This window comes from Hemitrygon akajei, chromosome 4 (assembly GCF_048418815.1).
Source record: "Hemitrygon akajei chromosome 4, sHemAka1.3, whole genome shotgun sequence".
NCBI lineage: Eukaryota > Metazoa > Chordata > Chondrichthyes > Myliobatiformes > Dasyatidae > Hemitrygon > Hemitrygon akajei.
The window spans coordinates 38,297,738-38,323,597 of record NC_133127.1 but is presented as its reverse complement, the minus strand read 5'-3'; the positions used below and the strand labels follow the sequence as shown (position 1 = coordinate 38,323,597).

Here is a 25,860-nt window from a genome sequence, read left to right as displayed (position 1 = left end):
ACTACTACTTTATCATTTCCTGTCAGAGTTAAGTATGGGCAGACCTGCACCTAGCATCAATTTACGTAGATGCAATCAGTCTATGTATATAATCTAGTTTACGTATAGATATTTATTGTGTTTTTTTTATTATTGTGTTCTTTTTGTGCTACATCTGATCCACAGAAACAATTATTTTGTTCTCCTTTACACATCCTCTGGAAATTACATTAAACAATCTTGAAGTTAGCCTGTAGTATTCCAGACCAGGTAGCCAAAAATCAAAATCCCAACAGCAAAGTTCACCAAGTTGTAACATTGCTCATACTGCAAAGGTCTCAACCTTTTTATTCTTCAAAAAATTTCTGCAGACCACAGATTTCACCATTTAACAACTGACTGCATTTATATAGCACCTATAATGTGGCAAAACATCCCAAGAGGATTCACGGCAGTGGAAGCAGGGCCTGACGTCATGTTACAGAGGGACAAGTGATCAAAGGCAAATTCAAGGAACAAGGATTTCAAAAGCATCTAAGGGAGTAGAAACACTGAGTGTGGGAATTCCAGAGCTTGGGCTGTAGCCAACATCAGCAGATATGCTTTAGCACCAACCCCCTGCAGGGCCCCTTCAAATCACTCACCATCCCGATATGGAAATACAGAATGTATATCACCAGCCCATCATCCTCACTGGAACAGCACTGTGGGAAATCCTTCACAAGAATGGCTGCAGTGGCTGAGCGCACCACACACACCTCAGAGGGAAGGGCAATATTGCTGGCCTTGCCAACGATGCCCATATCCTGCAGATGACTAAGTAAAAATGACAAAAGAGGCAGTGAACAATGGTGGAACGATTTTATTTTAAAAGCTTGAAACTGGAGGATCAGATAGTGCTGAAGAACCAGAGAGTCTGCAAAAGGACCTAGCCAAATTGGGAGAATGGTCAAAGTGGCAGATGGTATATAGTGTATGGTCATGTGCTTTGGTAGAAGGAAAAAAGGCAGAGATTACTTTCTAAACATGGAGAATTTTTTTTTAAACTCTGAGGTGCAAAGGGATGTGGGAATCCTTGTGCAGGATTCCCTAAAGGTTAACTTGCAGGAGGAGGGTGATTGCAATGTTAACATTCATTTTGAGAGGACTAGAATATAAGAGCAAGGATGTAGTGCTGAGGCTTTATAAGGCAGTGGTCAGACTACACTTTAAGTATTGTGAACAGTCTTGCGCCCCTTATCTAAGACAAGATGTACTGGCGTTGGACAGCGTCCAGAGAGAGATTCACGAGCATTATTCCGAGAATGAGAGAGTTAACATATGAGAAACTTTTGATGACTCTGGGCCTGTACTTGCTGGAGTTTAAACTGTTGGGGGGGGGGGGGGGGGGGGTGGGAGGAAGGAATCTCATTGAAACCCATTACATATTGAAAGGCCTAAATGGAGTGGATGTGGAGAGGATGTTTCCTACAGTGGGTGAGACTAGATCTAGAAGACACAGCATCAAAATAGCAGAATATAGGGATGCCCATTTAGAACCGAGATGAGGAAGAATTTCTTTAGTCAGGGGGTGGTGAATCTGTGGAATTCATTGCCATGTACGGCTGTGGAGGCCAAGTCATTGAATATATTTAAAGTGAAGGTTGATAGGTTCTTTATTACTCAGGGTGTCAAAGGTTAAGGGAAGAACGCAGTAGAATGGGGTTGAGAGGATTAATAAATCAGCCTTGATTAGAATGGCTAAATGGCCTAATTCTACTCCTACACTTTTGCAGGCAGTAACAGGGGAAGGGAAGGGAAGGATCAGAACAAAGTTCAAGCAAACAGATTTCCAACAGTCAATGGGAGAAGAGTGAATGGTCATTCAAAACTGTAATCCATTGGTCCAGAGCCACTGAATGGGATGAGATCAGAGCCAATATTCATACAATTTGGAATGTGAAATCGAATTCTTCACATTGTTTCTGCACCACCACATTTTGAAAGAGAAAGATATGTAGGTTTGAGTTCCATTTCAGGGTTGAGACAGAAAAACCAAGGCTGGAGATCTGGTGAAGTACTCCACCACCATCTCCTGGTCATGACAACGCTGAAACCCCCTGTTCTTCCAGCGGGGTCCCCAGAAGTCTGCAAAGTACAAAATCTAATGCCGACTGAGGAATTCAAGCCTAAATGGATTTTTTTTTTTTTTAAACTGACTGTCATTACTAAAACACCTACTAACATCATCACCCATTGGCAGAAAGAGGGCTGCAGAGTGGAAATACAAGTAGACAAAACAGGAGAAGGCCACTTGGCTCCTGAAACCCTGCCCCAGCATTTAATGTGAACATGGCTGCTCTCCCCCAGGCCTCAAACTTTGTACAATATCCCAGCTGTGGCCTCAGCACGTCTATACAATTGAAACACTATTTCCTCATTTCTAAACTCCAATCCCCTGTAACGGCCAAGGAGCCATTTACCTTCCTAAGCATTCAATGCACCTGCCTGCTATCATTTGTGATTCATGCACACAACACCGAGATCCCTTCGTACAGGGAACAGAAGAGGTCATTATATAACCATATAACAATCACAGCACGGAAACAGGCCATTCCGGCCCTCCTAGTCCGTGCCAAACTCTTAATCTCACCTAGTCCCACCTACCCGCACTCAGCCCATAACCCTCCACTCCTTTCCTATCCATATACCTATCCAATTTTACCTTAAATGACACAACTGAACTGGCCTCTACTACTTCTACAGGAAGCTCATTCCACACAGCTATCACTCTCTGAGTAAAGAAATACCCCCTCGTGTTTCCCTTAAACTTTTGCCCCCTAACTCTCAAATCATGTCCTCTCGTTTGAATCTCCCCTACTCTCAATGGAAACAGCCTATTCACGTCAACTCTATCTATCCCTCTCAACATTTTAAATACCTCGATCAAATCCCCCCTCAACCTTCTACGCTCCAATGAATAGAGACCTAACTTGTTCAACCTTTCTCTGTAACTTAAGTGCTGAAACCCAGGTAACATCCTAGTAAATCGTCTCTGCACTCTCTCTAATTTATTGATATCTTTCCTATAATTCGGTGACCAGAACTGTACACAATATTCCAAATTTGGCCTTACCAATGCCTTGTACAATTTTAACATTACATCCCAACTTCTGTACTCAATGCTCTGATTTATAAAGGCCAGCGTTCCAAAAGCCTTCTTCACCACCCTATCTACATGAGACTCCACCTTCAGGGAACTATGCACTGTTATTCCTAGATCTCTCTGTTCCACTGCATTCCTCAATGCCCTACCATTTACCCTGTATGTTCTATTTGGATTATTCCTGCCAAAATGTAGAACCTCACACTTCTCAGCATTAAACTCCATCTGCCAACGTTCAGCCCATTCTTCTAACCGGCATAAATCTCCCTGCAAGCTTTGAAAACCCACCTCATTATCCACAACACCTCCTACCTTAGTATCATCAGCATACTTACTAATCCAATTTACCACCCCATCATCCAGATCATTTATGTATATTACAAACAACATTGGGCCCAAAACAGATCCCTGAGGCACCCCGCTAGTCACCGGCCTCCATCCCGATAAACAATTATCCACCACTACTCTCTGGCATCTCCCATCTAGCCACTGTTGAATCCATTTTATTACTCCAGCATTAATACCTAACGACTGAACCTTCTTAACTAACCTTCCATGTGGAACTTTGTCAAAGGCCTTGCTGAAGTCCATATAGACTACATCCACTGCCTTACCCTCGTCAACATTCCTCGTAACTACTTCAAAAAATTCAATAAGGTTTGTCAAACATGACCTTCCACGCACAAATCCATGCTGGCTACTCCTAATCAGATCCTGTCTATCCAGATAATTATAAATACTATCTCTAAGAATACTTTCCATTAATTTACCCACCACTGATGTCAAACTGACAGGTCTATAATTGCCAGGCTTACTTCTAGAACCCTTTTTAAACAATGGAACCACATGAGCAATACGCCAATCCTCCGGCACAATCCCTGTTTCTAATGACATCTGAAAGATCTCCGTCAGAGCTCCTGCTATCTCTACACAAACTTCCCTCAAGGTCCTGGGGAATATCCGGTCAGGACCCGGAGATTTATCCACTTTTAAATTTCTTAAAAGCGCCAGTACTTCCACCTCTTTAATTGTCATAGGTTCCATAACTTCCTTACTTGTTTCCCACACCTTACACCATTCAATATCCTTCTCCTTAGTGAATACCGAAGAGAAGAAATCGTTCAAAATCTCTCCCATCTCCCTCGGCTCCACACATAGCTGACCACCCTGATTCTCTAAGGGACCAATTTTATCCCTCACTATCCTCTTGCTTTTAATATAACTGTAGAAGCCTTTCGGATTTACTTCCACCTTATTTGCCAAACCAAACTCGTAACTTCTTTTAGCTTTTCTAATCTCTTTCTTAAGTTTCCTTTTACATTCTTTATATTCCTCGAGCAATTCCTTTACTCCATGCTGCCTATATCTATTGTAGACATCCCTCTTTTTTCGAACCAAGTTTCTAATATCCCTTGAAAACCATGGCGCTTTCAAACCTTTAACCTTTCCTTTCAACCGAACAGGAACATAAAGATTCTGTACCCTCATAATTTCACCCTTAAATGACCTCCATTTCTCTATTACATCCTTCCCATAAAACAACTTGACCCATTCCACTCTCTCTAAATCCCTGCGCATCTCCTCAAAGTTAGCCTTTCTCCAATCAAAAATCTCAACTCTAGGTCCAGTCCTGTCCTTCTCCATAATTATATTGAAGCTAATGCTATTGTGATCACTGGACCCGAAGTGCTCCCCAACACATACATCTGTCAGCTGACCTATCGCATTCCCTAACAGGAGATCCAACACTGCCCCATCTCTAGTCGGTACTTCTATGTATTGTTGCAAAAAGCTATCCTGCACACATTTCACAAACTCTAAACCATCCAGCCCTTTTACAGAATGAGCTTCCCAATCTATGTGTGGAAAATTAAAATCTCCCACAATCACCACCTTGTGTTTACTACAAATATCTGCTATCTCCTTACACATTTGCTCTTCCAACTCACGCTCCCCATTAGGTGGCCTATAATACACTCCTATCAGTGTTACTACACCTTTCCCATTCCTCAATTCCACCCAAATAGCCTCCCTAGAGGAGCTCTGTAATCTATCCTTCCAAAGCACCGCCATAAGATTTTCTCGGACAAGCAATGCAACACCTCCTCCTCTGGCCCCTCCTACTCTATCACACCTGAAGCAACTAAATCCAGGAATATTTAGTTGCCCATCACACCCTTCCTGCAACCATGTTTCACTAATAGCTACAACATCATAATTCCAGGTATCAATCCACACTTTAAGCTCATCCACCTTTCTTACAATGCTCCTAGCATTAAAATAGATACATTTAAGATACTCTCCACCTCCTCCTCTCTTTTCATCCCTAGCAATGCATTCAAATTTATTATCCTTTTCTTTCTTCTCCCCTACAACTTCGGGCTGAGCGCATCCCTCCTCCATCACCTGCCTGTCCTCCCTCACACACGGTCTACTTACTTGCTCTACTGGTGAACTAACCTCCTCTCCCATAGTTTCCTCAAATTGATTTCCGCCCCCCCATCTTACTAGTTTAAAGTCTGCCCCGTAGCCCTAGCAAACCTCCCCGCTAGGATATTGGTCCCCCCAGGATTCAAGTGTAACCCGTCCTTCTTGAACAGGTCACGCCTGCCCCAGAAGAGGTCCCAATGATCCAGAAACTTGAATCCCTGCCCCCTGCTCCAATCCCTCAACCACGCATTCATCCTCCACCTAATTCCATTCCTACTCTCACTGTCGCGTGGCACAGGCAGTAATCCCGAGATTACTACCTTTGCGGTCCTTCTTCTTAACTGCCTTCCTAACTCCTTATACTCTCGTTTCAGGACCTCTTCCCCTTTCCTACCTATGTCATTGGTACCTACATGTACCACGACCTCTAGCTCCTCACCCTCCCACTTCAGGATATCTTGGACGCGATCAGAAACGTCCCGGACCCTGGCACCAGGGAGGCAAACTACCATCCGGGACTCCCGATCACCTCCACAGAACCGCCTGTCTGAACCCCTGACTATCGAGTCCCCTATTACTATGGTCCTCTTTCTTCTATCCCTACCCTTCTGAGCTACAGGGCCGTCCTCTGTGCCGGAGGCCCGGCCACTGTCACTTCCTCCAGGTAGGCTGTCCCCCCCAACAGTACTCAAACATGAGTACTTATTGTCAAGGGGTACAGCCACTGGGGTACTCTCTAGTACCTGCCCCTTCCCCTTCCTGACCGTGACCCACCTATCTGCCTCCCGTGGCCCCGGAGTGACCACCTGCCTGTAACTCCTCTCTATCACCTCCTCACTCTCCCTGACCAGGCGAAGGTCATCGAGCTGCAGCTCCAGTTCCCTAATTCGGTCCCTCAGGAGCTGCAGTTCGGCGCACCTGGCGCAGATGTGGACGTCCGGGAGGCTCGGAGACTCCAGAATCTCCCACATCCGACACCGAGAACAACAAGCTGCCCTCACACTCATACTTCCCGAATAACTGAAAATAACAAGAACTAAAAGATAAGCCTACTGTGCCCTCTTCCGCCTAAGCCCTCTGAGCCCAAGCCCTACACTCTGCTCCCGACTCACTCCGCTGCCCGCAAACGAAGCTGCCCGCTGCTTAAGGCTGCGTTCTTTTTATATCTTCCCTCCTTCCCAGGCCTCCTTCACGCACCTGCGCAGTCCCGCCTCTCAGAACTCCGATCTGAGAAGCAATTTGAAAATGGCCGCCGCCGCACTTCTTCTCAGCCTCGCTGTCCTCTTCCAAAAGAGAACTGCCTCACTCCTCCTCTCCTTTTTATATCTTCCCTCCTTCCCAGGCCTCCTTCACGCGCCTGCGCAGTCCCGCCTCTCAGAACTCCGATCTGAGAAGCAATTTGAAAATGGCCGCCGCCGCACTTCTTCTCAGCCTCGCTGTCCTCTTCCAAAAGAGGACATATCATCACTTTTTCCATTTAATTAGGAAGACACGGCATATGAGATTGCCTGGCTATCAACTTTAATGAGATGTGTTCATTGGAGTTCAGAAGTATGAGGTGCAACCTTACTCAAATATACTAGATCCCAAAGGGGCTTGACGGGACAGAGTTGAGATGTTTATTTTCAGTTATGATGATAAAGGCATATGAATATGCATGGAATGGAGCAATATGGTTCACTTGCAGGCAGCAGACAATAAGCTTATTTCAATGTCATCTTCGGTATAAACATGGTGGGTCAAAGGGCATGTTCCTGTGCTATACTGTTCTACATTCTCACGAGTGGTAGGGTCATGAACAAGGGGACAAAACGGCAAGACAGGTAGCTGATCATTTAAAATAGAGGCGTTTAGAAATTTCTCTCTTTGATGGTTTTGAAAATCTGGAATTCTCTGCCAAGTGCAGTGGAGGTCAGATCATTAGATATTTAAGGTGGAGACAGACAAATTTGGAAGATCAAGGAATTGAGGACTGTAGTGAACTGGCACAGAAAAGGAACTGAGGCCAGTATAGATCAGCTCTGATCATACTGAATGATGGGGCAGGCTTGAGTGGCCTACTCCTATTTTGTTGTGAGCTTTTCAATCAGTGGGTGTCTCACTCCTTCCATCCCACTCCCCCGCACCGGGCCTTCATTCCTGTAGTGAGGATGGAAGGAAGTCCAGCCTATCACGGTTTCACTGACAACTCCTTTACCGCCTGCCATCCATACCTCTGAACTCCTTCCAACTGGTCACTCGTGTAGGCCTTTGCTGTCTCCGTTTTCTTCTCCTTCTCTGGCATGGCCCCGTTTTCAGTTGGGCCCGTAGACTTTGCCTGGTTAGGTTTGCCCGATTCAGGGCGCTGTCGTGGACCACCAGCTGCACTTCCATTCTTAGTGATAGCATCTATTAGTGCTAAAAGGAGCAAGGAGATAAATAAAGGACATGGTTAGGGCAGAGGGAGTACAGATTGATTCTGGGATGGTGAAAACCGAGAGATAAAGCAGCCTGGGCCCAAATCTGTGGGGTCCTTTGACTCGGTGTAATGTTGACCTCTTAACCTACTCCAAGATCAATCTAATGCTTCCTTCCGTTTTTCTTTCATCCAAGTCTCTAAGTTTCACTAATGATTCTGCCTCCACCAGCAATCCCTGCAGTGCATTCTGGGCACCGAACACACTCAAGGTAACAAAACCTACCTCTCACATCCCTCCCCTATACTTTCTTCCAATCACCTTAAAATTATGTCCATGCATAATAACCACTTCCGCCCTGGGAAAAGCATAACCTTTCTGAATATAAGCGATGATCTAACTGGTGTAAATCTTCATTACAGAACCTACAGGATTGACAGAGTGATACAGTACCGAGCATCCAGAGTTGGAGGTGACACTTCAGTCCAAAGGCTCAACCTTTCAGACTGAGATGAGGAGAAATTTCTTCAGCCAAACAGAGAGTTCAATTGTTAGAATTTGCTACCACCTATCAAGGCTGCGGAGGCTCAAGTATTTTCAGATCAGAGATCAATAGATTTTTTAGATAATGAGAAACAATAGGGTTAGGATGGAGGGAAAAGATTATCCAGTATCTCTTAGTAGCCAGCATTTTAATTCCCCCAACAACAGGTTAGGCCATGACGTCCTCCACTGCCTCATACACACTACCTTGCTAGTCTGCAAGCTAACAGAATGAATGTTGATTTTTCCAACTTCTGGTAATCACTCCCCTCACCCACTTTCACCCCAGCCCCCATCTCCCCTTTCCACCGCTCCGCCCTCTCGTTCTGCCCATTCCCACATATTCCTACTAAGTTCCCTCTCTCTCTTTATTCCATGGCTCACTGTCCTCTCCTATTAAATTCCATCTTCTTCAGCTCAGCCTCTTCCACCTATCACCTCCCAGCTTTGTACAACATCCCCATTCTCTTCCTCCCTCCCTCCATCCTATCGCCCCCATCACTTGGATTCATCAATCACCAGCCAGCTCTTGCTCTAGCCCCACCCATTTTACACCCACTATCTCCCATCCTAGTCCAGATGAAGATTCACAACTCGAGGCGTCGACTTCGCTGCCTGACGTGCTGTCTTCCTCCAGTATTTGCAAAAGATGGATTAGAGGATCGGGCACAAATGGCCTAGTCCTGATTCTGTTTTGTCACGTTCTAAAGCTGAAGGGAAAAAGTGCCAGAGGAACAGATACCTCTCCAACCCCAGTGTGCAGCTGCAGCTTCCTGAATCCCCAGGAGTTCCCACCACAACATCAGCGTCCCCAAAGACACAGCGGTGCTCAATCAGCAGTGGCAAAGCTGCCAACTCTGGAATAATTTACAGCGCACTACCCTTCACTGTTTAGTCAGATGGCAATAGAATGGCTCTGAATTGTTTTAATGGAGCCATACTCTCTCCCTCCTTCAAGCCATCTCCAGGTTATTCCACATTATTTAGTAGACACCATGCGTCATCCCCTTTATTCAATCCTCCATTAGGAGCAACTTGGGCTTATTTGGAGGGCAGCATACTGGAGAGTGTGTGCATCATCAATGGCCACTCTGAGAGCACAACAGTCATAATCCAACTGTCCAAAATGGGAGGTCTTCAAGTACAAGCCACTAACACAGCCATACACCTGCACTACCCACAAACTGACTTACCCCCAAAAAAAATCGCAGCCAGTAACCCCTACTCTATATTATTTGACCCTTACCTCACATCCCTGTCCCAAGGATCAATTTTGTGAACAGTAAGATCCACATGAAAGTCAGCAGGCAATCTCATTACAGTAATACTATCTTCAGAAAAAGTACCCACTTCGAGGTACTGGGGAGAACTCTCTTGCTCTTCAAAATCACATTAAGGGAATTTTAACATTCTTCTATACAAGGACAGGCTATATCAGCTTAATGTCTTATCAAATTACAGAAGGAAATGCAGAAGGATCTCTGACTGATGAACTTAGCTTCCATATCATAAGCCAATACCAAGAATGAGTTAAGTTTTGATAGCAAGTTCCTCAGATTTTATCAGTGGAAAAACTTGGCTGGGGTCTGAGATCAAGTTGTCCAGAGAAAACAGCACCGTTAAAAGTATCATGACTGGTTACATCATGGATTAATGCCGCAATTCAACGCGCAGGAACACAAGCTACAGAGAGTCCTGGACTCAACCCAACACATCAAGGATACATCCCTGCCCACCACTAGTAATATTAACAGGGGGCATGGCCTCAAGAAAAAAAAAACCATCCATCAAGGACCACCACTATCCAGTCTATGCCATCTTCTCACAGCTACCATTGGCCAGGAGGTAGAGAAGTTTGACGGCCCACACCGCTAGGTTCAAGAACAGCTAATTCCTTTCAACATTCAGTTCTTGAATGAAACGTCAGAAGTCTAACCACTACAGATTAGCAATGCTATGACCACCTTGACCTAAAATGGACATTTTTGTTCTGTTCTTTCCTGTAAAAAAAATTTGATAATTTACATTTGTGTTTTGTGCATATGATGCTATGTGCCCGTGATACTGTGATGTTTACATTGTACCTGTGTGGAAAGAAAATATCAGCATGGAGTTCTAGCCTCCTGGTGTTCAGACCAACAGTAAAGAAACCTCGTCAGACAGTGGGTACTCCCCATGTGAAATTTTTATGAAATTGATGGTTGCTGGCGACGGAAGAAATCTTCCAACTGTGGAGCACTGCAGAGCCAATCAGTGGGGGTGTAAGATTCCATCACATCCAACAAGACTGAATAAGATCTGGGAGATCTGTCAGCACATGGACAGGCACTTCCCCAGCTTGGCACTGGCAGCACTCTAGAGGAGTAAACTAGTTTATCATTATCACATGTACCAAGGTCCAGTGAAAAACATTTGGATGCCATCCATACAGTACAAGGGAAAACCAACAACAGAATGCAGAATATTGTTAGTTAGTGAGAAAGTGTAGTGCAGGTAGGCAATAAGGTGCATCGTCATCGCAAGGTAGACTGTGAGATCAAAGGCCCATCTTATCGTACTAGAGGACTGTCTTACTTCAGGAGGATAGAAGCTGTCCTTGAGCCTGGTGGTATGTGCTTTCAGGCTTTTGTATATTCTGCCCAATGAGCAAGGGAAGAAGAGAGAATGTCCAGGTTGGGTGAGGTCTTTGATTATATTGGTTGCTTTCCATGATGTGCTACATCCATAACCCTGCAGTTACAGTGTAAAGCCTAGGTGCCAAACCTCAGCATTAAGTGAGCGTCTCTCTCTTTCAACCCTGCCAAACACCAGCCCTCACAGGCCGCCTCTGCGATAAGGCAAGGCATGTGGTGGAGATCATTTTATGGCTGTGATCCAAGTTCATCAGGCTCACGATTCAGCTGCAGGAGAGCAGAGGTTCATAGCACTGTCAGTGATGTACGCAGACATGGAATGATAAAATGAATCATTTCAGCACCAGTTCCATTCTCATTCTGGTTCCCGAGTGCTGAGCAAGTCAGTGCTGTGGTACATAATGTTCTATGTTCATTATCACTCAGAAGCTGGTTATAACAAACTCAAACTTATGGACTCATTCAAAGTTCAAACTACTGCATCAGGGAGGAGAGAACTTGCTCCTACCCCAGTTCAAGGAGTGGGAGATGACAGAGGCACATTGTAGCAAGGGGCAGCTGCTACACACCAACTACCACAGAGCAAGTCCTGGTGCAGAGGCAAGGAAGTCCAAGATTATTGGAGACCAGACAATGTTGCACAGACTTAGCAAACATACATGGACACAAAAACACTCAGACCCCATCCTACCACACCTCCATCTACAGCAGGAGGGCTTTCAATTTCCTTGTCCAATATCTGCAACGTGATTCTTTTCCAGAGAACAACGACAACCATGAACTCGAAGGCAGCAGGGCATCAAGAGTCAGATTTATTTATCACATCTACATCAAAACATACAGTGAAATGTGTCATTTACATTAACAACCAACACACCAAGCATGTGCTGATGCCGTCTGGCCACAGAATAGCAAAAATCCTCAAACAGGATCTCACTGGAGTGGGTGGACCAAATGTCCTGCTTCTCTGCAGCATACTGAGTACACAGAGTCAAAGCAATCCTTTGATAATCCAAAGCAACGCACAAAGGAGCTGGAGGAACACCATCCTAGGCAGCATGTCAAGCAGAAGGGTCCTGAAATGTCAACTGTCCATTTTCCTCCATAGATGCTGACTGACCAGCCAAGTTCCTCCAACTCCTTTGGGTGTTGATCTACATTTCCAGAATCTGCAGTTTATTCCTATCACACCTCTGTCACTCCCAATATATTACATTAACGGGACAAATACGTCAGTGTTACTAGGCATGAAGTCTAGTGCAGCCTTACAAGAATTTCCATTCAGCCTCATTGGTCAAACTGTTCAGTCAAATGTGTATATTGCCTTATGATATAGAGGCCATTAGTCCAATCAGATAAATGCTGTTCTCGCAGTAATCTTACTGACCCACTTATTTAACAGCAACTTTTTCTTCCCCAGGTGCTCAGTTTCCATCCCTCCCACTAGGGGTAACATACAATAACTAATCAACCACCCCATGCATCTTTGTGACATGGGAGGAAACCAGAGGGTCCAATCCAATCACACAAAGTTTGTGCAAACTCCAGACAGTTCAGTTAATGTCCAACCATTTTTGAGGGTTTCAGATCATCGTGCCTGCCCTTTGAGATTGTGGCAAAAGTTTTCAAAAGATTTCAAAACTGTCTAACCTATACCTAATCAACTCCTTGTTTAAAATAAATCTATTTGCTGCTTAGTCATGGTAATGCACCATTTAAAAAAAGCCTTCGGTCTAACTTGTCCATGATGACCATCAAGATAGTTATATTTGCCTGCATTTGGCCCTTTTTCCCCTCTAAATTCCTCTTATCTAAATGTTTTGTTGTTGCAGGTCCTGTTTAAATTAAACTGCATCAGGCACGCAAAACATCACTGGGAGATCAAGCTAATAAAGGCCACTGGACCCAAATGATCAAGTTCATGCCTCTACTTTCAAAACTCCATTCATAAATCCTTGGTACTTGTAGTTTAGAGCTTTAAATTAAAAAAATGTTTAAGCAATAAATCCAAATTATGGTATTGCTTTTAACGCTCAGCACCCTTACAGATTGATGCAGGAACTTCCTTGTAAAACATTAAATTGTACTAAGAGTCACAGGACAATGTAGCACTTTGTAGAATGCCTTCCTGCTTCAAAATATCCACCACTGTCCCCGAACCAAAAAAGACCAAGGTAACATGTCTGAACTGTCACATTCACCTGAATAATAAGCAAATGCTTTGAGAGGCTGATCAAGGATTACATCTGCAGCTTGCTCCCACCCAAACCGGACCCCGCACAATTCGCCTACCGACACAAGCGATTGACAGATGACGCAATAGCCACAGCTCTACATGCCGTCCTTGCACATCTGGAGAAGGATGCTGATATGAGAATGCTGTTCTTGGACTAGGGTTCAGCATTCAACTCGATAATTTCATCCAGGCTCAACAAGAAGCTCAGAGACCTTGGCCTTGACCCTGCCTTGTGCAGCTGGATTCTGGACTTCCTGTCAGATCGCCAGCAGGTGGTAAGAGGGGGCTCCCTCACCTCCAACCCTCTGACTCTCAACACAGGAGCCCCTCAGGGCTGTGTACTAAGTCCCCTCCTTTACTCTCTGTATACCCATTACTGTGTTGCCACCCACAGCTCTGATCTGCTAATTAAATTTGCCGATGATTGACCTAATCTCAAACAATAACGAGGTGGCCTACAGGGAAGAAGTCATCACCCTGACACAGTGGTGTCAAGAAAACAACCTCTCCCTCAATGTCGCAACAACAAAGGAGCTGGTTGTGGACTACAGGAGGAATGGAGACGGGCTAACCCCTATTGACATCAATGGATCTGGGGTTCAGAGGGTAAACAGCTTCAAGTTCCTCGGCATCCACGTCACCGAGGACCTCACGTGGTCTGTACATACCAGCTGTGTGGTGAAAAAGGCACAACAGCACCCTCTTCCACCTCAGACAATTGAGGAAGTTTGGTACGGGCGCCAAAATCATAAGAACTTTCTACAGGGCACAATTGAGAGCATCCTGACTGGCTGCATCACTGCCTGGTATGGGAACTGTACCTCCCTTAATCGCAGGATTCTGCAGAGAGTGGTGCAGACAGCCCAGCGCATCTGTAATTGTGAACTTCCCGTGACTCAAGACATTTACAAAGACAGGTGTGAGAAAAGGGCCCAAAGGATCATTGGGGACATGAGTCACCCCAACCACAATCTACTGCAGCTGCTACCATCCGGGAAACGGCACTGCAGCATAAAAGCCAGGACCAACAGGCTCCAGGACAGCTTCCTCCACCAGATTACCTCATGCTGATTTGAGTGCATTTCTATGTTAAATGGACTGTTCTATTTATTATAAATTACTATAATTGCACATTTACAGATGAAATGTAAAGATTTTTATCCCTCATGTATGTGAAGGATGTAAAAAATAAAGTCAACTAAATTCAATTCAAACACAAGTCCAATGGCCCAACTGGCCCGTGCTGACTACAGTGTCTAAGCTAGTCTCATTTACACCAAGTCCCTTTAAACCTTTCTATTCATATATGATAGAAATAGATCAATTGGAAAAAGAGATTACAAAATTAGAAAAAGAAACTCAAAGAAATATGACAGAAGAAAAATGAAGACAACTTATTAATAAGAAGTTACAATATAATACACTCCAGACATATCAAACAGAAAAAGCAATTATGAGAACTAAACAGAGATATTATGAACTAGGTGAAAGATCACATAAGGTCCTTGCATGGCAGTTAAAAACAGACCAGACTTCTAAAACAATAAATGCAATTTGAACAAGAGTAAATAAAATTACTTATAAACCTTTAGAAATTAATGAAACTTTTAAGAATTTTTATTCTGAGTTGTATAAATCAGAATCACAAAATGATAATGTCAAGATAGAAAGGTTTTTATCACAAATAACTCTTCCAAAATTAAATATGGAAGAACAGAAGGGATTAGATATGTCTTTTACATTGAAAGAGGTCGAAGAAGCTCTAGGATCACTTCAAAGTAATAAATCTCCAGGAGAAGATGGTTTTCCGCCTGAATTTTATAAAAAGTTTAAAGACTTATTAATTCCTCCTTTTATGGAGTTAATACCTCAAGCGGAAAGAACGCATAAACTTCCAGAATCTTTTTCGACAGCTATTTTAATAGTATTGCCAAAAAAAGATAGAGATCTTTTAAAGCCAGCATCATATAGACCTATTTCTTTATTAAACACTGATTATAAAATAATAGCAAAAATCTTATCTAACAGATTATCTAAATACTTACCAAAATTAGTACATATGGATCAAACAGGATTTATTAAAAATAGACAATCGGCAGATAATGTAACTCGGTTATTTAGTATAATTCATTTGGTGCAAAAGAGGGAGGAAATGAGTGTGGCAGTTGCTTTAGATGCAGAAAAAGCATTTGATAGATTGGAATGGGATTTTTTATTTAAGGTATTGGAAAAATATGGATTAGGAGTATCTTTTATAAAATGGATTAAAACCTTAAATACTAATCCCAAAGCTAAAGTAGTGACAAATGGTCAAATTTCAACACCATTTCAGTTAACAAGGTCAACTAGGCAAAGTTGTCCATTATCACCTGCTTTATTCGTGTTGGCGATAGAACCATTAGCTGAATTAATTAGAATGGACCCAGATATTAAGGGTTTCAGAGTTAATCAGGAAGAATACAAGATTAACTTATTTGCTGATGATGTTCTGCTTTATTTAACAAACCCATTGCACTCATTGCGTAAATTATCCTATAGATTAGAAGAATATGGGAAAATATCAGGTTACAAAATAAATTGGGATAAAAGTGAAATTTTACCTCTTACTAAAGGAGATTATAGTCAATGTCGATTAATAACTCAATTTAGATGGCCGGCAAATGGTATAAAATATTTAGGTATAAGAGTTGATAATGATATAAAGAACTTATATAAATTAAATTACTTACCATTATTGAAAAAAATTCAAGAAGATCTTGATAAATGGATGGTATTACCAATAACATTAGTAGGTAGAGTAAATACCATAAAAATGAATATATTCCCTAGACTACAATACTTATTTCAATCACTACCAATACAACTACCCCATAAGTTTTTTCAAGAGTTAAACAAATATGTGAGGAAGTTTCTTTGGAAAGGTAAGATGTCAAGAATATCGTTGGAAAAATTGACATGGAAATTTGATCTAGGAGGGTTACAACTTCCAAATTTTAAGAATTATTATAAAGCAAATCAACTTAGATTTATTGCATCTTTTTTTGAGAAAGACAGTCCGGCATGGATTAGAATAGAACTAGATAAAATAGGAGAAAATACACCAGAAGATTTTATATATAAATGGGAATCTAAATTGATATAGGAAAAGAAAGAATCTCCTATATTAAAACATTTGATTGACTTATGGAATAAGATAAATGTTGATGATGAGACAAAGAAATCTTTATTAGCAAAGAGATCTTTAATTCAAAATAGACTTAATCCTTTTACAATGGATAATCAACTTTTATATAATTGGTTTCAAAAAGGGATTAGATATATAGGAGATTGTTTTGAAGGAGGTATATTAATGTCATTTGACCAATTAAAGAATAAATATAAAGTATCAAACAACACTCTTTTTTGTTACTTCCAACTAAGGGCTTATTTAAGAGAAAAATTAGGTCAAACAATGTTATTGCCGAAATCTAATGAAATAGAAACTTTAATTCAAAAAGGAAAGATTAAAAAATTTATTTCTTGTATGTATAACTTGATTCAAAAACAGGCAATTAAACAAGGAGTCCATTAAGTCAAGACAAAAATGGGAAAGTGACTTGAATATTAAAATTGAAGAAACAAATTGGTCAAGACTATGTCTTGATAGTATGACAAATACAATAAATGTCTGGTTAAGATTAGTGCAATATAATTTTTTACATCAATTATATATTACACCACAAAAAATAAATAAATTAAACCCAAATTTGTCCGATCAGTGTTTCTGATGTAACCAAGAAATCGGTACTTTTTTACATTCTACTTGGTCTTGTTCTAAAATTCAACCTTTTTGGACAAATTTAAGAGTTTTATTGGAACAAATTATTGGAACACAACTTCCACATAATCCAATATTATTTTTACTAGGCGATATTGAAGGGATAAAACCGAAACCCAAATTGAATAAATATCAGAAAGAATTTATAAAAATTGCACTGGCAGTAGCCAAAAAGGCTATTGCAGTTACTTGGAAATCGGATACATATTTAAGTATAGATCATTGGAAGAAGGAAATTTATAGCTGTATTCCATTTGAAAAAATTACTTATAATTTAAGAGATAAATATGAAACATTTTTGAAAATTTGGCGCCCTTATTTACAAAAGACAGGATTAAATATATAGGTGTTCCGAAGATGAAATAATTGGTTATTTGGGGAAAGAAATATATATACTAAAGTTATTACGAACTCCATGGAGCATGTGGGGATCTTCCGATATCCAGGCACTCTTTCTTTTTTCTATAGGGGGGTTGGGGGGGGGAGGGGTTAAGGGGAGGGGGGAAGGGTATATACATTTTTTTTCATATATTTTCTTTTATTCCTGTAATTATTTGAAAACTCAATAAAAAAGGTTTATAAAAGAAAAAAAACAAAAAAAAACCTTTCTATTCATATACTTGTCCAAAGGGTAATAATGATCTGTCTAATGCTTACTACATTGGAGGATTATCAAATAGAACTTGACAGAGATTCACTCAAGCTACTAAGTCAAGTGACCAAAAGCTCACTCAGTGCAGAAGGTCTCATTTTACAAAAAAAATAATTAAGGATCGGCAAGAAATGTTCAAGGAGAAAACCACAGATCTTATATCCTTGAGGGTTGAAGGCAGGGACAGATTAAAGTCAAGGCCATCTTCTCTGGAAGCACAGGAAGAGGCCACTCAACCCAATAACTCTATGTGGGTTTCCAAAACGAGCTCACCTAATCCATTCCCCCATTTTCCCCCTTGTAACCTATTGTCCCCACATTCTCATTAACTTCTCCCAGACTGGAATCATGCAGTGCTTAACAAGCCCTTTGGCCAACTCATACATATACATGCCAGTTCTACCAAATATCTACCCTAGGGGCAATCCACAGCAAACCATGGGTTGCAGGAGGAAACTCACGTAGCTACAGGCAGAACATGAAAACTCCACACAGACAGCATTAGATGTCAGAGTCAAATTTGGGTCATTGGAACCATGAGGCAGCAGCTCTACCTGCTGGGCTGACAATCTGCTACATTTGGTATCTAGCAAGTTACCTAGGAGGCTACTGAGACAAGATGTCAAAATCTCAGAGGGATTACGAAAGAGGCATGGCTGGCCAAAGTTCAAAGTAAAATTCTTTTTCAAAGAACCTATATATGTCACTATATACAACCCTGAGATCCATTTACTTGCAGGTATACTCAGTAAATCCATAATAGAATAATAACCAGCACAGAATCAATGAAAGACCACAGCAACTTCGGTGTTGAAACCAGTGTGCAAAAGGTAACAAACTCTACAAATACAAAAACAATTAATAAAAATAAATAAGTAAGCAATAAGTATCAAGAACATGAGATGGAGTCCTTGAAAGTGAGTCCATAGGTGTGGGAAAATTTCAATGATGGGTCAAGTGAAGTTCAGTGAAGTTATCCCCTTTGATTCAAGAACTTGATGGTTGAGGGGTAATAAAAGTTCCTGAACCTGGTAGTGAGAGTCCTGAGGCTCCTGTACCTGAGAAGATAGCATGACATGAGTGTTGGGTGTCCCTAATGATGGATGCAGTTCCCTGCAACAATGCTCCATGTAGATGTACTTAATGGTGGGGTGAGCTTTATCTGTGATGGACTAGGCCGTATCCATTACTTTTTGTAGGATTTTCCATTCAAGGGCACTGGAGTTTCCATACAAGGCTGAGTTGCAGCCAGTCAATATACTCTACATCATACATCTATAGAAGTTTGTCAAAGTTTTAGATGTCATGCTGAATCTTCACAAACTCTTATGGAAAAAGAGGCACTGTCGTGCTTTCTTTGTAATTGTACTTAATATGCTGGGCCCAGGACAGGTCCTCTGAAATAATAACACCGAGCAATTTCAAGTTGCTGACCCTCTCCACCTCTGATCCTCCGATAAGGACTAGCTCTTGGAATTCTGATTTCTTCCTCCTGAAGTCAATAATCAGCTCCTTGGTCTTGCTGACATTGAGTAGTTGTTATGGCACCACTCAGCCAGATTTTCAACCTTTCTCCTATAAGCTGATTTGTAACCACTACTGATTCAGGAGTCATTGAAGTTTGGGCATGTACGGGGTAAGAGGTTATGGGTGAAAAGCATACTGTATGAAAGGATATGGCAGCAAAATTCTGTGCAATAGAACCTGGGAGCTATACACATGCACCAGAATACCAAATTCCAGGCTCGGTAACAAAGGTCTGAGTTGGTCAGTGGTGTAGTGGCATCAGCACTGGTCAGATGGTCCCGAGTTCAAAGTTCAAGCCAGGTGCCAAACTGGTTACTTATGTAACTTGCCACGAAGAGGTCAATAAAAAAAAGGTGAGATACCAAGAAGGCAAGTACCAGAAGAACCTGTAACCCAAGCTGGGACCACAGAAAACAAGACAGGATGGAGTGACACTGAACCTCCAGTACACCCTGTTAATTTAAATCATGCGATCCAAGTGTAAATTTAAAGTAGGGAAGTTACTTTGAGATGAACCCTAATAACTAAGCTCAAAACATTCTACTCCTCAAATGGCCCAAATAAAGAAGTCCAAAATACCCTAACCCTCGAAATTGTATGGCTTTCATTATTTTGGTCCATAGGAATAAAACAAGTCGGGCCTGATCAATCCTGACTGGGTTGCCTAGGTGAGGCTGTTTAGTGATTAAAGACATGAAACACTTGAAGACCCCAGGTTACATGAATGATGATGTGTCCCAGTGCACACCTGGTTAATTAAGCCGTGTTGTTGGAGCAAGTTAATGAAAGGCATGAGCCAGATTAAAGCGGCTGCACAACCCTAACCTTTACCTCCTGACCCTTTGTCCCCCCCCCAGCCCCACATAAACCCTAACCCTAATGTTCAAGGGCCCACACATCCCAAATAACCCTAGTCACACCCCCACAAATGAGCTGACAACACCAGGTCCCATCATCCCATGTCTCTCCCCATGGGGAGGCCTGCATCTCCATCTCCCAACCCTACCCTAAACCCAACACCTACACCCCTCCTACATACCCCCATAAACACTAACTTACACCTCAGCACTCATTCCCTGCAATCCAACATCACTCCCACATCAATCATAAGCAGTAACCCCATCACTTTAGCATACACATAACCATAAACCTTAACATTTGTGCCAGGAGGAAGATCACAATAAAGGCAAGTGTTAATGAAAGTCTGGCCCAAAGCAAAGCGGCAGGGTTGCGTGATACTGAATCTTGAGTGACAAGATCAAGAAGCACAAAAGGGTTGATCTTCCCACTGCCTGCATAATCACGAAAACCCCAACTACATTATCCACAGAGTTGCCCTGAGTCGACGACAACTCAACGGCAACGAAGGCCCACAGTCTGCCAGTACAACACAAGAACAGGCCCTTCACCCAGTGTGACAAATATAATGCCAAATTACTCTAAATCTCTTCTGCCTATACATGATCCATATCCCTCTATATTTGTATCTACCCAACAACCTCAAAACACCACTAATTTTAATTTTACATCCAGCCCAGCAGACCTTTTCAGCCATCCACCACTTTGTAATAAAAATCTGCCCCCCCAAATGCATGTCCACTAGTGTTGACATTTCTACTTTTTAAAAAAACGGCAGATAGTCAAAAATCAATCTATGCCTCATAAACTTTGTCTTCAGTCTCCAATCCCAGTTTGTCCAAAGTCGCCTTATTGATTAAAAGGTTCTATGTGGTATGACTCTTGCTGAACAGGACTGCGGGAGATTCGATCCAAAGATATGAACAAAACCTTGTTGCATTGCAGGTATCACCTTTTCAACACTGCAAGTATTTATTCGTTTTCAGGAAGGCATTTTTAAGCTTTTCCTAATGCCACGTACATTATGACTTGCTGAATCATTTCAGGAAAAAATAAGAAATCAATTACGCTGGCGGGACTGGAGTCAAAAATAGACCTGACCAGGTAAGGGACGGCCGTTTTCTTTCCCCGAATCGGACTGGTGAAGCAGAGGGTTTTTTTTATAACAATTTAATTGCTTGTTCGAAATTGTTTCTGATATTAGTTTCTTAAAGAGAAACAAACGTTGAAGCAAAATTTAAACCTGTCTCTGGACGTCTATTGCACTCCTCTGCATACCACTGAGTATCTTCGATTTTCGAATCCGCATTTATCAGGGTAAAAAAAACTTCCATTTGCCGTGATATCACGTGGATTCTTCTGACGAAATCCAGCCAGGCTTTTTTTTAATAATCTAAACTGCACTCAACCCGACCAGTTAATTTACAACATACCGGCCTACAAGCCTGTTTTCAGCTGCGATCGTCGATGTCCTAATTAAAACAACAAGAATTGGGTAGAGATGACGGTGCACAATGCAGGATCACCTCACCGGCTCCCGGGCTTCACTGACAGCCGTGCCGAGCCCAGACACACGGGACTGATTTACCGAGCCCGAATGATTTACCGCTGCGTTCGGCCCCGATCCGCGAAACTGGAACCGGGGCTTGCCGTGGAACTCCAACACCAAAGAGCCTCGGCCTTTTCCTTCGAAGTACAACCCCGTTTTATCTTTGTAGATTCTGCAAACTCACCTTTCGCCTCGGCAGATGGGTACAGCTTCTCCGCCTTGTTTAGGAATTTCAGCGCTTTGTCTTGGTCACCATCCTGCAGCGCCTTACGGGCTATCCTCAAGCACTTCTCCGCTTCGTCTCTGTTTCCTTCCATCTTTTAAACCCCTCCGCCTCGCCCGGCGACTCAACCAGGAAATAAGCAGATTCCACACACGCACACAAGCCAGCAACGCACCATTAGATAGCAATCCGGCTCAGCAGGTCACCCCTAACAAAAGGTGTACCCGCTGCTGAAATATACTTGCTTCTCTGACTTATTGCAAAATTGTTTTTAAAAACATTTGCTTTTGTTAGAGGCGAAATATAGGTTCCGAATCGTCGAGTAGTTGCCCTCTGGCCCGCAAGCTGCACCAATGAGATCAGGCTGTACCAGATTTTCCAGTCCCCGCCTTATTGGTGTCTGGCTTGTGTGTTATTGATGTGAGCAATATACTTTTCTCCTTGCCGGAAAGACTGGTCCTGTTGCAATGGTGATTGGGAAATGTTTCTTTCTCAAGCTCAATCGTGAAACAGCGCCTTTTGTACTCTAGCCGATAAAGTAACCGTACAAAATGCTGTTAAAAACTCAACGGGTAAGGCAGCGTCGATGAAGTGGAAGTTAAAACGGGTTTTAGACTCTGTTGAACCCTATTCCCAGTTGTAATGAAGGGTCTTCAAAATGACACTGTTTCTGTCCGCACACATGCTACCAACGAGCTGAGCGTTTCCAGCATTTTGTTTTTACTTCAGATTTCCAGAATCTGCGGTACTTGTGTTTTCACCTGAGGGCGTCCAACATTATTCATTTCCACGCTCAAATCCACAGCATCTACATCTTTCCGTATCGGCATAATCTCGACCAGTTGAACTCATCGCTACTGTTCACCGAACTGCTGCAGCTGGTGAGAGTTACATTTGGAGACCAAAGCTCTTCCTTCATTGTAGATTATAAATGTTTTGGTGGTCCGCTGTGTTCCACCGAAGAGTGGAAAATAACTATTCAGAATCACCATTCCAAGCTGTCTGGGTTACTAGAATTCCAGCATGTTACATCCCTCCTCAGTTTGACAATTGGTAGTTTTGGACAAGAAAATAAGTGATGTTGAAGACGGTTGTTTAAGGACATAGACGTAGATCAGGTGGGAATGGAACAGTACTAGGTGAAATTTAATCCGTGTGTGGGGTATTACGATATGAGAGTTCAAATTCTGATAGGACGTATAGAATACATGGAACTGATCTTAGGAGCATTGATGTACAATGGCCTTGGGATACTTTCTTAAAGTGATACAGGTTGAAAGGGTAGTTAAGTCATATGGTATGCTTGCTTTCATAGACGGAGAAATGAGCATGAAGTTGAGTCATCTTGTTGCGAATGTAGAAAACTATAGCCATACCATCAAATGCAGTAAAAATGAAGAGCATAATAGATTCACCAGTTTGTTGCCTGTTGAGCAGGTAGTATAAGACTGAACCATGACCCTTTACAGGTTTGTAAACTGAAGGGCTTGTAAATGATACAGACAGTATATTGTATCATCAATAGTCTTCTCTCTTCCCCCCCCCCCCCCCCCGGCTCAGAGAGTTTAGTACTAGAGGGGAGGGTTGAGAAATTTAAAGAAAATTGAGAGGTATGGTGGTGCTGGAAGTTTTCTCTATTTCTGCATAAATGTGACCTAAACTGTGATCAGCTCTTCACACAAGACCTTGGAATTATTTGACCCTCTGGGGTAATGCCTTCTACAAAATGCATTTGGAGTCAGATGTTCCAATAAATTGATTTCTAAAGGTTTATAAGTAATTTTATTTGCACTTGTTCTAATTGCATTTATCGTTTTGGAAGCCTGGTCTGTTTTTAACTGCCAAGCAAGAATCTTGTGTGATCTTTCACCTAGTTCATAATATCTCTGTTTAGTTCTCATAATTGCTTTTTCTGTTCGGTATGTCTGAAGTGTATTATATTGTAGCTTCTTATTATCAAGTTGTCTGTTTTTCTTCTGTCGTATATCTTTGAGATTCTTTTTCTAATTTTGTAATATTTTCCAATTGATCTATTTCTACCATATATTCCTTCTTAATTTTAGAAGTATAACTTATTATCTGGCCTCTCAAATATGCCTTCATCGCTTCCCATAATATAAATTTATCATCAACTGAATGTGAGTTTGTATCTAAAAAAATGTTTTTTCATAAAATCACAAAAATCTTGATGTTTTAATATTGAATTAAATCTCCATCTGTAAACCGATTCCTCCTTATCCATCATTATCATCAAGGGGGAATGATCTGACAATATTCTTGCTTTATATTCCATATTTTTCACTGTCTTGAATATTCACTGATAATAGGAAAAAATCTATCCTTGAATAAGTTTTATGTCTATTTGAAGAAAATGAATATTCTCTCTCTTGGGTTAATTCTTCTCCATATATCAAATTTAAATCTTTCATCAATGATAGTTAATTTTCCTACTTTTGGTTTTGTAACAACCCTTGTTGACCTATCTAAAACTGGGTCTAGACAAAAGTTAAAGTCTCCACCTATTAATATTTTATTGTGTGCGTCAGCCAAATTCAAAAAAAGCCTCTTGTATAAATTTTACATCATTTTCATTTGGTGCATAAATATTCATAAGAGTCCGTAGTTCTGAAAAGATTTGACAATGTATCTTCCCGCAGAATCAATTAATACATTTTGTATTTTAATTGGTAAAGTTATGTTGACCAAAATTGCAACTCCCCTCGCTTTTGAATTAAATGAAGCTGCTATAACATTTCCAACCCAATCTCTCTTTAATTTCTGATGTTCTATCTGTTAAATTTGTTTCTTGTATAAAACCTATATCTATTTTCATTTTCTTAATGCATGTTAAAATTCTTTTTCTTTTCACCAGTCCATTAAGCCCATTAACATTAAAACTTTAAAAATTCAGTAAATTAGTCATTATTTTTAATGGGGTTACTCCAGTCTATAATAATACATATTTCAACTCTCATAGTACCTTGGGGAATTATTTTAAAATTCTCCATGTTGCTATGCGTCTCCCCTCCAATCATCCAGGCAAAGAAAGATAAAAATAGATTATAAAGATAAAAAACAAAAAACCCCCTGCTAATGTTGTGAATGAAAAAAACACATTACCCCCCCTCCGTTGTGAGGTCATGGCAAACGCCATGATTACACACGTGAATCCCGTAGCGATCGATCCGAAATTCCCCCAGCTCCCCATAACATGAAAAAAGTATATATGAGAAAAAATAATATCACTACTCTCAATTAATATTTCTCAAATTTTTACCTTTCTCCCATATCAAAAGTATATTTAAATATTCTTCTATCCTTAATGTCCATCAACTCACTTCAGTGTCCCCATCTTCATCTTTAATCTGTTTCACTTTTAAATCTTTACTGTGTCTAGCGAATATTTGGGAGTTCTTGTGCAAACTCCTCTGCATCCCGATGATCAGTAAAAAATCCTTTTTCTGTCAACCAAAAAAATTATCAGTGTTGCCAGTGGCACAATATAAATTTATAACCCTTTTCCCCATAAAAAAATTTTTCGCTGGGTTAAATTCCTTCTTTCTCTTCAAAAGGTCATAACTTATCAGGATAGAAAAGAACTGCTTTCTCTTCTATCATCAATGGCTCATTTCTCTTTCTGGCACATTGGGCAGCCGCCTTCAGGATCTTTTCTTTATCTTGATATCTTAAGTATTTTATCAAGATTGGTCGTGGGTTTTGGTCTTAAGGCTCTGTGGACCCTTTTGATTTCAATCAACTGGGTTCCCTCTTCCATTTCCAAATTTTCCAGGATCCATTAAAAAAAATTAATTGGATCCTTTCCCTCTATCCCTTCTTTAAGACCAACAATTTTATTATTTCATCTACTAAAA

General features: G+C 41.4%; 1 protein-coding gene across 1 annotated transcript in view; it reads right to left on the bottom strand.

The window, feature by feature from the left end:
* Positions 1-22,391, bottom strand: part of dnajb14 (DnaJ heat shock protein family (Hsp40) member B14) — a 40,905-nt gene extending 18,514 nt beyond the window's left edge. Inside the window, exons 1-2 of the mRNA XM_073042390.1 lie at positions 21,950-22,391; positions 7,768-7,951 (exon numbers count right to left, since the gene is read on the bottom strand). Of these exons, the coding sequence (XP_072898491.1) occupies positions 7,768-7,951; positions 21,950-22,082 (317 nt within the window). The 5' untranslated portion in view covers positions 22,083-22,391. The remainder of the gene's footprint in view (positions 1-7,767; positions 7,952-21,949) is intronic.
* Between the last annotated feature and the right edge of the window lie 3,469 nt (positions 22,392-25,860).